This window comes from Odontomachus brunneus, unplaced genomic scaffold (assembly GCF_010583005.1).
Source record: "Odontomachus brunneus isolate Ranch 3 - 2012 unplaced genomic scaffold, Obru_v1 Obru_scaffold_058, whole genome shotgun sequence".
NCBI lineage: Eukaryota > Metazoa > Arthropoda > Insecta > Hymenoptera > Formicidae > Odontomachus > Odontomachus brunneus.
Window position 1 is genome coordinate 1,477,757 of NW_022639508.1, and position 12,115 is coordinate 1,489,871.

General features: G+C 39.0%; 1 protein-coding gene across 1 annotated transcript; it reads right to left on the reverse strand.

The window, feature by feature from the left end:
- Positions 1-5,505: 5,505 nt before the first annotated feature.
- On the reverse strand, positions 5,506-8,177 carry LOC116845858. Its single transcript, XM_032819027.1, has 2 exons — positions 8,007-8,177; positions 5,506-7,915 (listed from the first exon to the last, which is right to left on the reverse strand). Exon 2 carries the CDS (start codon positions 7,899-7,901, stop codon positions 5,664-5,666), a length of 2,238 nt encoding a protein of 745 aa, XP_032674918.1. The 5' UTR covers positions 7,902-7,915; positions 8,007-8,177; the 3' UTR covers positions 5,506-5,663.
- Between the last annotated feature and the right edge of the window lie 3,938 nt (positions 8,178-12,115).

Sequence of the window (12,115 nt, forward strand, 5' to 3'; positions counted from 1 at the left end):
GAGAGAGAGAGAGAGAGAGAGAGAGAGAGAGAGAGAGGCAGCGAGCGAGCGAGAGAGAGAGAAAGAGGCGACGTGGGGAGGTTCCTCCTTTTGTCGCTCGCCGCGGCTTCTCTCAGCAACAGTTGCAGCAACCAAACCGCGGATTCGCTCATCTCAAATAAGAATGCTGCTCGTACTAGCTCGGCGTCGCGTGACACGACGACGCAACGCGCGTTTATTAGGAACGCGCGCGTTAATCACTTCCGGCCCGGCGATCATTCGATCAGGGACGCGTTTGTTACAAATGCGACCTCAAGCGCGGCCTTGGATGCTCCGCGCTAAATTTCAAGCCCGCCGCTTTAATCAGCTGGACTTTGCCGCGCGCGCACGACGTCTGACTTTACATAAGAAATACAACGCGAGATGCACACGTGTACGATGCAAATGGCGCGGTGGATTCGATCGCGCGCGGCAGATCCGGTCGGGGCACGTGCGCGCGCCCCAGGAAGCTCTCCACGCGCGAGAACTTTATCGCGGAATAATAATTCGCCGACTGCAATCGCGCGGAGTCGCGAAATGGAGGATCGACTGCTTGTGGCCCGACTATTGCGTCTCGTCAGCCATAGTCTCGCGGCTGTATCGGCTATTTGTCGCGCGACCTCGCTCGTACATTCGCGGTCACTTGACGTCAGTCGATGCAAATCGAGTGCCGACTTATCGATTACATCTCGCGTCATCGCGCGATGGTTCATCCGAACAATGCAATTTGCCGGCAAATAGGTGCTAACGTAGCACACCATTATACTATTGAGAATCACTTTGCGCAATCGCCCGCGATAGTAGCACCCGCCGCTGTAGCCGCCGCCAGAAGTTGCTCGTTATCGTCGCGGTTAATAAAAGGCAAACTTGCATATATTATCCGAGAATAATTTAGTGAGCGAGCGGGCAATCAGAGCGTGCGTTTCCGTTTTTGCTCGCCGATTATTCACCGATCGTTTGAAAAGATGCTTCCCGGGATCTCGACACCGCTTTTATTTAAATACCACGCAACTATTATTAGCGCATCAATCCCTGATGTTCCACCAATGATTAGCATTAATGTTACATTAGTGTGACACTTGAGTTTAAGTTAGTATCTAAATATATATAAATCACTCGCTTCTCTCTTTCTATCTCTTTGTCAATAGACGTGTCAGCGTGCTCTCTAAAGTACAGAGAGTGTACTCTTTACTGGAATGCTGTAACTTATAACTGAGGTAGTTATAAATACAGCATTATAATCGATAAAATGTCGATGAAAGGATCAGTTAATAGCAGCGACTGTCCCCATTATTAATACACTTTACAAACATACGATGACTTTACATGTCATCGCACGCAAGGCGCATGGGAGTCGTTCATTCCATCGCTAAACACACAAACCACACAAACGCAAGAATATTAGATTATATTCAAAAAAATATAATCTCATCCTTAGTGAAATCTTTCCCCAAGAGGAAAATATTAAAACATCAAAAAAGAAAAGAATTTTAAGATTTCCCATAATCCCAATTCTATACTCTATAAAAGAAAATATTTAAAAATTCATTCACAGGACATAAAATTTATTTCTGTGAGGTATCATTTATTTCTGTGCATAAACTATATCCTACAAATAAATTCTAAAGTATTTTCTCCCAGTGTAAACGTGAAAACATTTATCGAAAGAATATTTCACTTGTAATGAAGAGGAATAATGTTGCGCTTAGAGTACTTTTCTTCTGGTTTTAGAAGAATTTCCTCTTGAGAGGCCATATACAGGAAAATTCCGCCAAGTATGAAATAATATTTTTTTAAACGTGCATAACGAATTTATGTACTAGAAGTTTTGCAGCGAAATTTTACTTCCAATTTTACTGCTCAAAATCGATATAAAATAGAATAGATATAAGATAGAATAGTAAAGTGAGTGTTTTCACCAAAAATTACTGGCTGGTTATCGATGAAATACTCCTTTTAGTGATTTGATCAGGAACGGTTTTGCTGATTTATTTGAAGAGAGTGCTCCACCTTCTCACGGTGACGCGCACAAGTCGCACTCGAAACTCGAGATTGAATTTTGTCAAACATGGAAACGTCCCAACTTCCATCCTGATTCGGTTTAACGCGAACGCGACGGCAAGATTTTACCGTGTACGAGATTTCTTTACGCAAGTCTCCCCGCTGACAAATGGGTTATCGATTGAGGTCGCGGTGACGGTAATGTCTGCGGTTGAAGAGTCAAGGATCTGAAACCTTGCAAAGTTTGTCCCAACTGTTACGTACATATCGCAACTGTAGCGACGTTGCATGATTGGCATAAAGCGAATGTGTCAATAAAGCCGTGAATAAGTGCAACGCTCAAAACTCGCCGTGCTATACGCGAAAACCGTCGGATCTGAATTTTAAAGTAAAACTACTAATGCCAGGACATTTACCTACAACTCTGGACATTCTTATTGTTATATGTGTGTGTTGTGTTGTGTGTGCTTTGTATTGTGTGTGTGTATGTGTGACCTTAAATACAAATATTTAAACTCTCTCTTTCAACGTAAAGAGAGTATATATATATATTTTTTTTTTCTTTCAGGAGTCTGAAAATAAACAGGAGTCAGTTACGGAAACGAGAGACTACGAACTACGCTATGAAACTTAACTTGATTTCAGACTAAAATATGTCTCTAATTTACGAGCGCACGAGTCCTTCAGTCCCAATCTGCCTTGGTTTTCTACGATTATTTTGATCTCGTCAACCCTGATGGCAACGTCTCATTGGCCAAATAATTTCTTTGGTCTCCTCATGATATTTATGATTATCGTCTTTGAGTTTCTTGTGCCTTTCTATTACGTATTTCGTTCTTACTTACTATGTGTTTCAGTCGAGCCTTATATTTCTAAATTTTAAAATCTGTTTTTCCATTATATCGAACACAAGTATTCTATAAGAGTGCGTCTCATTTGGACACTTACACCATGCGAAACCTAACAGTTTCTATCCTTTTCATCTCTTCTTGCGTGGCTAATATTAAATAAGTTTTGATCGTCTCAGCACTAGCCGGGTGTATTATTTCTTCCATAGCCGTTGTACCCGTTGCTATTTCTCGTTTCATTTGGTTAGTGAGTGCTCATGTTTTTGCTACTATACCTCGATAGAATGAGCGTTTGTGAGTGCAAGTCATGACGTCAGCGTAACGTCATAACTCAATTCGCAACGATATCAAACGGAACGATATGCACGATGCTTAAAGCGTGTAAGTGTTCAAATGGAACGCAATCCATGTCTCGAAAGCTTGAATATTCGTGTTTAAAGACCAAAACAATAAAAATGTCCAAGCATTGCCACTTGTATTATACTTTACAGATCGATTACGCGTGTTGCAAAAACTTTCAACACTATTAAGAGAATTTACGAGATTATTAAACGTTATTTATCAACTATAACGGATACGAGAATACACTAATTTTATGAAATGTGCGCGACGATTTAATACCATATAAAAATTTATCTCTCTGTTTTAGGCAATATACAGCTGAGTGTGTCTTACATTGTCGTGGACAGAATCGATGAAATCTAAGTTATCGTTTTGGGGCAAGACGAGACAAACCAAGCAGAGTCGAGCCATGTCGCGACGACGTATATTCTCACTGAAAGTTTGTATCCTTGACATACAAAGGCTACGGCGACCTAACCCAGGCAAAGGGGACGTTCTGTTCGCGAATCGAATAGGCTCGGAACGAGAATGCCGACGCGGAGGTGAACTCGATGATTCCCGCGACGACCGCTTTATTATTGAAACTTCACGCATTCGTTCGACATTTCATCAAGGCGTGTGTAAAGCAAAAGATAATTGTTTTGGGAAAATATTTGTCGTCTTGTCGCCGAGGTGATATGCCGCCAATCGTGGAAATTTCCTCGAGTAAAGTTTCCTCTTGTTGAGGAAGCAATTTTACTGTTGAATCTGCTCGAGAAGTAGACCTTGGAGTATCTCACGAATAGCGGTTTTATACGCACCGAATATTCTAAAAATTCTGGACCTCATCATTTTCAGGGCCATCACGTGTCTGCCCCCTTCGCTTCCGTCGATGACTCGCGTTTACTCAATGTGCGCGCGCGGTTCTTAGTTCCAACGATACTTAAAATTAATTATTAAAGAGGCTACAAGGTGACGGTATATATAAATGTCACGGGATGAGAGGAAGGGAGAGAGAGAGAGAGAGAGAACAAAAGAGACATGTCACAATGAGAGAAATTTCGCCCAAGTCACTTTTAACAGTGAAACGATCGTTCGAGGCCAATTATTCAAGCAAGAGAATCCGCGACATCAATAATGGACTTCATTTTGTCACACGTCCGCACGTGTCTGAACTTTGCTCTAAAAAGCTAAAAACTGAGTTAGAGGGATCAAGGCTGAGATTTCCATCTACGCGCGTGCATCGAGTTCCTGTCGTAGTTCTGATACTCTCTTGAAAAGTTCTAGAGCTCTATGAACAATTTTAAATAGTTCCGGTCATTAAATACAAAAAAATAGACTTTTAAAAATAGGTGCGTTAAGTTCACGCAGCGCACCTAATCAATAAAATCAACTATTTCTTTAGAGTTCCGGTTTGTTTTACAATAGTTCTAGAGTTCTATATCATATATAACAATAGTTCTACTAATTAAAAGCGAAAAGTCGATTTGCGAAGACCTAATTCACAAAATATGAAATACCGACAACAAAATAAGAGAGATTAACACTATTTCGCGAGTTCTGCATATTTGAAAATATTTTCAACATTTACTTGTAATCAGGGAATGAAAATATAAAGAGTTTTATGCGATAGCAGAAATAATTTCTTCATAAAAAATTATAAAGTGTTCGAGGTCGCGTAACTTTAGCAGCAGGAGGGGTGCGCCAGCCGCACTTTGAGAGTTCCATTGGTTTAAAAATATTTTTAACGTTCACTTATGATCAGAAAACGAATGTCCAAAGAGTTCTGCGCGACAGCAGTAATAATTTATTTATAAAAAATTGTATAGTATTCGAAGTCGCGTACATCTACAAGCAGATGGGGTGCGCTACCTGCGCTTTGAGAGTTCTGTCGGTTTAAAAATATTTTCAACGTTCATTTGTAATCAGGGAATGAAAATATAAAGAGTTCTGCGCGATTGCGGTAATAAATTATTTATAAAAAATTATATAATGTCCGAGATCGCGTAAATGTACCAGCAGCTGGGATGCGCTAGCCGCAGTTTGAGAGTTCCATTGGTTTAAAAATATTTTTGACATTCAATTATGATCAAGTTCTGTGCCATAGCTGTAATAATTTATTAATAAAAAATTATACAGTGATCCAAGCCGCGTAACTATAACAACAGGTGGGGTGTGCCAGCGGCACTTTGACAGTTCTGTCGGTTTAAAAATATTTTCAACGTTCACTTGTGATGAAGGAATGAATAGTCAAAGAGCTTTTTGCGATTGTGATAAAAACAATTTATTTAAAAAAAATTATTATACTGTACACGAAGTCGTAATAGTGGTTGTAAGGTACGCTATCTACACTTTGAGAGTTCTGTTTGTTTAAAAATATTTTTAACATTTTTTTGTTTTTTCTTCTTTTGCGTTTTTTGTTTCTTGTTTTTTGTTTTTGTTTTCTTTTCAATTATTATTTTCAATGTTTTAATTCTATTGTTTTATATAAATGAGGATATGGGGAATGATTTTAAAATTGGAATGTAAAGGAATTCGTTTACGTGATAAATCGTCGTATTCGTACCACTTCAAACTTGTGTATACAATTCCTGTGTAGTGTCCTTTAACGGCGGTATACTTTATGTACCTAATCACCCCAACTAAATTATAAAATTGGCCCCCAACTTCAATGCGTTTACTTATTGCATTAAGCTTCATGTCATTTAGGGGCACTTTTGTATAATTATTATCCGTCAAAATGCTCATGTCGATAAGAATATGAGGACCGTACGTTACATTGTAATGTTGTAATTTTTTACAATGTTTGCAAAAATAAGTTGTATTTATTGCACTATGTATTGCATCTTGTATACAGTCCGGCCCGTTCTGAAGAATAATGTCCACATTAACGTTTAAAAATGTAAATTTGTGTTCGCTTGCTATATTACAAGTATTGCAGTTAATATATCTTACATAACTCGGATGTAAAATGTATTCCGCAAGATGAGCAGCATTGCAGTTTGCATTTATTGATAGCAATTGCCGCGTGTACTGCGACTTTTGGAAAATTGGAATGTCTCGTAAAATTCGAGCTCTCTCAATTCGTGCTGCTGCTGTCACCTTTCTATCCGTTAAAAGCATTTCAGCTAACTTTATAAATGTACTGTCTATCGCACGACTTGCTTCTTTATATGAAGAATTTGTTGCTATTGCACACATTATAACTTGTAATATTGAGTCAAAAGCACATGTATCTTTGACCAAAATTTTGATCTTGTCACAATGCACTGGTTCGCATAGATTACCATTAGAAATAAGAGGCATGCCTTCTGCAGTGCCGTTTGAGAACAAGTCACAATCGGCACACGCATCTAAATAATTGAATTTCTTCCGATGCTTTCCATCATTTGTACTAATCATTCTTTTTTGTTTGTTTCTGTCCGTTTTAGCTTCTCTCCGCCAGTTTTCTTTAATATCCAGTGCATTTTCACTTTCACAAGATGTAATGAATGTGGTGTTCTTTTCTTTTTGTGGCTCTTCTTTTAATGGAGTGGATGTTTCAACGCAACGTGAGATAAATTCCAATTCGGAAGGAAGGGTCTCTATGCTCATTTTCGTGCTTTTTTCAGGAAGTGATGACGAAACGGTAGATGACGGTAATGTTTCAATTATTTTAATCTCATTATTAGTCCAAGATACATTTTTCTCTACCTCAATTAGTGAAAGATGTTTTGTAGTATCATTGATTGTAACTCGGACGTTATCTTCCGTCTTTGTGCTGATTAATGTTTTGTTAGACATAGTGTTCGTTGAACTTTGTATATTTTCTTTCAGGGATATAGATTTAACTGTAGAATCTGATTGTAGGCTTGTAATTTCATGGTTTGAGGTTATATTTTTAACTGTATTGTGTTCGGCGTAAGCTAATTTTAACTTCCCATCGAGATAGTTAAGATGTTCAATTACGAACTTATCCACTCTCATTGGTAACTTACCTTTAAAAACTACGTTCTTTAAATTTGAAAATGCCCCTTCAACTGGCGATCCAGTAATTTTTTGGCGTAAGTATCCCGCTAGAGGTCTTTTATGTTTGTGACTTATTTTTGTATTCAAATTTGTTATCAAGAATTCAAAAACACAATCTCTATCAGCTACAGGTTTTGAAAACAATTTACCATCTATTATGGCACCGCAATCGATACAATGCCCTTTAATGTGTACATAGCATTTTGCAGATGAACGTTTATAAACTCTGCCACTTTTAAACGTAATGGCACATGGAATATCAGTTTGAGAATAAATTTTTTCTGCAATAATATGTGTCCATACACGTCTTTTTAACGTCACATATTGCTTATCGCCATAATTAAGGGATTCAGGTTTCATTTCTTTCCATTTCTCAGGAGATATTATTATTTTGTATGATATAGATATCTTCTGTTCAGTTCGTGACTTATTGTCAGCATAAGATATATCACTTTGTTCGCTCTGTTGAACAATTATCCTTTCGTCAATATTATAAACGCGTAAAATTTCTCGCAAGAAGATTCCACGATCTTTTTGTAATATCGTATACGCGTGTTTCGGAGTTATGTTGCTCCCCCGATTTTTCATTTCTTCTGAAATTCTGACATAAACTTCATCGCTTGGAGGTAAAACTTTCCCACTTGAATCGATTGTCCGAAAAGATGGATTTTTCAATATTTGTAGCAATGCGTCTTTGTCATACATTTTTGTTAGTTCTCCTATATAACACGCGTTAAAATAAAAAAAGAGGGATGATAATACAGATTAAGATGTATAAAAGGAATAAAAGAAATCGTATACTGAACTTACGTAAAATAAAATACAGATTATTTCGTGAAAAAAGTAGGAGAAAATCAAATATTGAATAATGATGCAGTCAAAGCACACTTCACAATATTTTCGAGTGTAAAACGGTGGTGTTAAACTAGCAAAGTGCTCGGAACGAAATGTTTCTATCGGATGGTGCCTCGAAAACATACTCGCGCCCGTCGCAGCGTGTGAGAAGAAACGTCCCCTCCGTCTATCAGAAGGCGCATGGAAGGGACGTTTCTTCTCACACGCTCATATTCTTATCGACATGAGCATTTTGACGGATAATAATTATACAAAAGTGCCCCTAAATGACATGAAGCTTAATGCAATAAGTAAACGCATTGAAGTTGGGGGCCAATTTTATAATTTAGTTGGGGCGATTAGGTACATAAAGTATACCGCCGTTAAAGGACACTACACAGGAATTGTATACACAAGTTTGAAGTGGTACGAATACGACGATTTATCACGTAAACGAATTCCTTTACATTCCAATTTTAAAATCATTCCCCATATCCTCATTTATATAAAACAATAGAATTAAAACATTGAAAATAATAATTGAAAAGAAAACAAAAACAAAAAACAAGAAACAAAAAACGCAAAAGAAGAAAAAACAAAAAAATGTTAAAAATATTTTTAAACAAACAGAACTCTCAAAGTGTAGATAGCGTACCTTACAACCACTATTACGACTTCGTGTACAGTATAATAATTTTTTTTAAATAAATTGTTTTTACCACAATCGCAAAAAGCTCTTTGACTATTCATTCCTTCATCACAAGTGAACGTTGAAAATATTTTTAAACCGACAGAACTGTCAAAGTGCCGCTGGCACACCCCACCTGTTGTTATAGTTACGCGGCTTGGATCACTGTATAATTTTTTATTAATAAATTATTACAGCTATGGCACAGAACTTGATCATAATTGAATGTCAAAAATATTTTTAAACCAATGGAACTCTCAAACTGCGGCTAGCGCATCCCAGCTGCTGGTACATTTACGCGATCTCGGACATTATATAATTTTTTATAAATAATTTATTACCGCAATTGCGCAGAACTCTTTATATTTTCATTCCCTGATTACAAATGAACGTTGAAAATATTTTTAAACCGACAGAACTCTCAAAGCGCAGGTAGCGCACCCCACCTGCTCATAGATGTACGCGACTTCGAATACTATACAATTTTTTATAAATAAATTATTACTGCTGTCGCGCAGAACTCTTTGAACATTCGTTTTCTGATCATAAGTGAACGTTAAAAATATTTTTAAACCAATGGAACTCTCAAAGTGCGGCTGACGCACCCCTCCTGCTGCTAAAGTTACGCGACCTCGAACACTTTATAATTTTTTATGAAGAAATTATTTCTGCTATCGCATAAAACTCTTTATATTTTCATTCCCTGATTACAAGTGAATGTTGAAAATATTTTCAAATATGCAGAACTCGCGAAATAGTGTTAATCTCTCTTATTTTGTTGTCGGTATTTCACATTTTGTGAATTAGATCTTCGCAAATCGACTTTTCGCTTTTAATTAGTAGAATTATTGTTATATATGATATAGAACTCTAGAACTATTGTAAAACAAACCGAAACTCTAAAGAAATAGTTGATTTTACTGATTAGGTGCGCTGTGTGAACTTAGCGCACCTTTTTTTAAAAGTCTATTTTTTTGTATTTAATGATCGGAACTATTTAAAATTGTTGCATAGAGCTCTAGAACTTTTCAAGAGAGTATCAGAACTCTAAAAAAAATGTCACATTTTTACATATGGTGTGCCAAGTTCACACAAGTCAAATCTCGGCTTATCAGATACGTGTTAGTATACAAGGAAATTAATGTTTCAATCATCGCCGCTGTAAGATAAATGTACCAATGCCCGGATATGTATCTAATTCCGGACACTTTTATTATTTTGAACATTTCTCTAAATATTTCATCTTTTAACGTACATTAAATATAAATATTAAATGTACGTATACTAATATGTATGTTGAAAGTTGAAATATTCAAATATAAAAATAATAACAATGTCTGGAGATGGGTACATGTCCGGGCATTGGTACATTTACTTTATGTATACCGCGACGTAACTATCAATAAAGACTTACGTGTGAACTGACCCGATTCTGCGCTGTTCTTCCGTGTGAGTGGAACAGCGTGTCGCGCACGGCTCGAGGAATCTATTTGGCTTGTAAACGTTTTCTCTTCCGGGATTCCTAATTTTCACGAGGAACCTGAATCTCAGATGACATTCGCTTGTGTGGCTCGCGCGTCCTACCGCAGTTTCTCGAAACGTTCGGCGTTCGCGCGTCCACTCGCCGTACATCACGCTAATTAAATGGAACGAAAATCGGACGCTCTGGTCTGATGGAAACGAGATTGCGTTATCGCATTATTCAGCCGATTAAAATCGATCGGCCGACGTTTGTTGCCCCAATAATTCAGAGAACCAAGGCGGATCCAAGGTCGACGCGCGCGCGCAGCGCGTTTGTTTAAACGAACGAACAATACGACTCGCATTGATTTCCGACGGTGATTTTTCAAGGCTAACCGAAAGAACGCGCGCTGATATCGCGTATGCGTCTCAAAGACGTGCGACGCAACATTCCTCTCTCGTATCTTCTCTTATCGCTATTTTGTTTACTTCTGTGACAAAATTATCGAGTGAATCGATTTCAAGTCAGTTTCGCTCGAAATTTTTTCTTACGGCGCTAGCATTCGAAATCTCGCTTTCAGTTTCGATCCCTCGGATATTTCAACACAAAAGAAACCTCGGATCCTTGCCACCTTTGTATCCTCGGATTCTAAGATCAGCGGCCGTTAAACGTTAGTCGTTCCAGTATATCTGGAGAAAGAGAAAGAGAGAGAAAGAGAGAGTAAGAGAGACATTTCTTAGTCCGAGTCGACCGTTATTTTTAGACGTCATTGACATTTGCAACGTAGACACGTTTGGCCGTTTGTGTATGTACCGCGTGACGGGATCGAGCTCCTTCGCACAAATGATCGTCTCGATCGTCGGGGATTCGTCGCGACAAGGGCTCGAGATTGCTCGAGGTAATTTCGAAGATTTTTCCAAACTCGTCGAACGAAAAGATAGAGAAACTACACGCGAACGTGCGTGTGTGTGCGCTTTACCGGCGATCATTTGGCCGGGAGGTGCGGACTCGAATGTAGGCGTTCAAACGCCGCGACCTTACTTTCGATCGATCCCATCACTACTTTCGCGCCCTCTCGGCCGCGCACATTTTCGCTGGTCTTCGCCCACGCGTACCCTTCAGAGTACGCTTCTACGGTCGATCGGGCCATAATAATCAGGCGGGGAATGTAAACGTGGCTTCTCATTGTTCGGGCTTCGGATGCGCGAGGTGTTTTCGCGATATTTTTAGTGTCTCCCGTGCGACGGGGAATCGGAACAAGTGAAAAAAAAGACGCGGGTGCATCGTGTTTTGTGAATACGCTCGTCCCGCTCGCTCCCAGCTTCGCGCACTCGACGCATAATTTACCGAAAAGTATGGACGGCTAGGAGGCTGGCAACTTTACGATCGTCACACTCTTGGCAAGAAACGAACCTTACATCTGTCCGCGACAATACCAGCGCGTCCTTTCACGTGCACAAGGATCTAGGGTTACTCTCGAACGCGCAGCTTCGTTATTTGTGTAGATCGCAGTTCACAAATGACAATTATCCTGATTTGTACGTAACATGTAGAGCGAGGAAAATGAAAAGAGAGAATGCTGCGCGATTATTTAATTTTCATTTTCCGCATGTTTTATGTACGGTCCAGTTGCACACTTGAAGAAAAGAGAGGGAAACTAAGCGGCAAACTTTTGCCGGTTAACCGTCAATTGATTTATTTGTCGTTGTAAAACTGACGACGTGGGAGGCGTTACGACGACACACGAACGAAAAGCGAAGGCGCGCGTAATCTACTTTCACCGGGACGTTGCGATCACGCGGATTTCCGACAGCGAGAGTTGTCCGCATCTCGCCGATATACCGATTACACTTCGCGCCTCGTAGAATAAACTCTCCACTTGTGTGAACTTAGCACACCATATTTCAAAATGTGCCATTTTTTTTGCAGTTCTGA

Excerpts from the sequence above, each read along its gene's own strand:
- LOC116845858 (XM_032819027.1), bottom strand. The coding sequence starts at position 7,901 with ATGTATGACAAAGACGCATTGCTACAAATATTGAAAAATCCATCTTTT.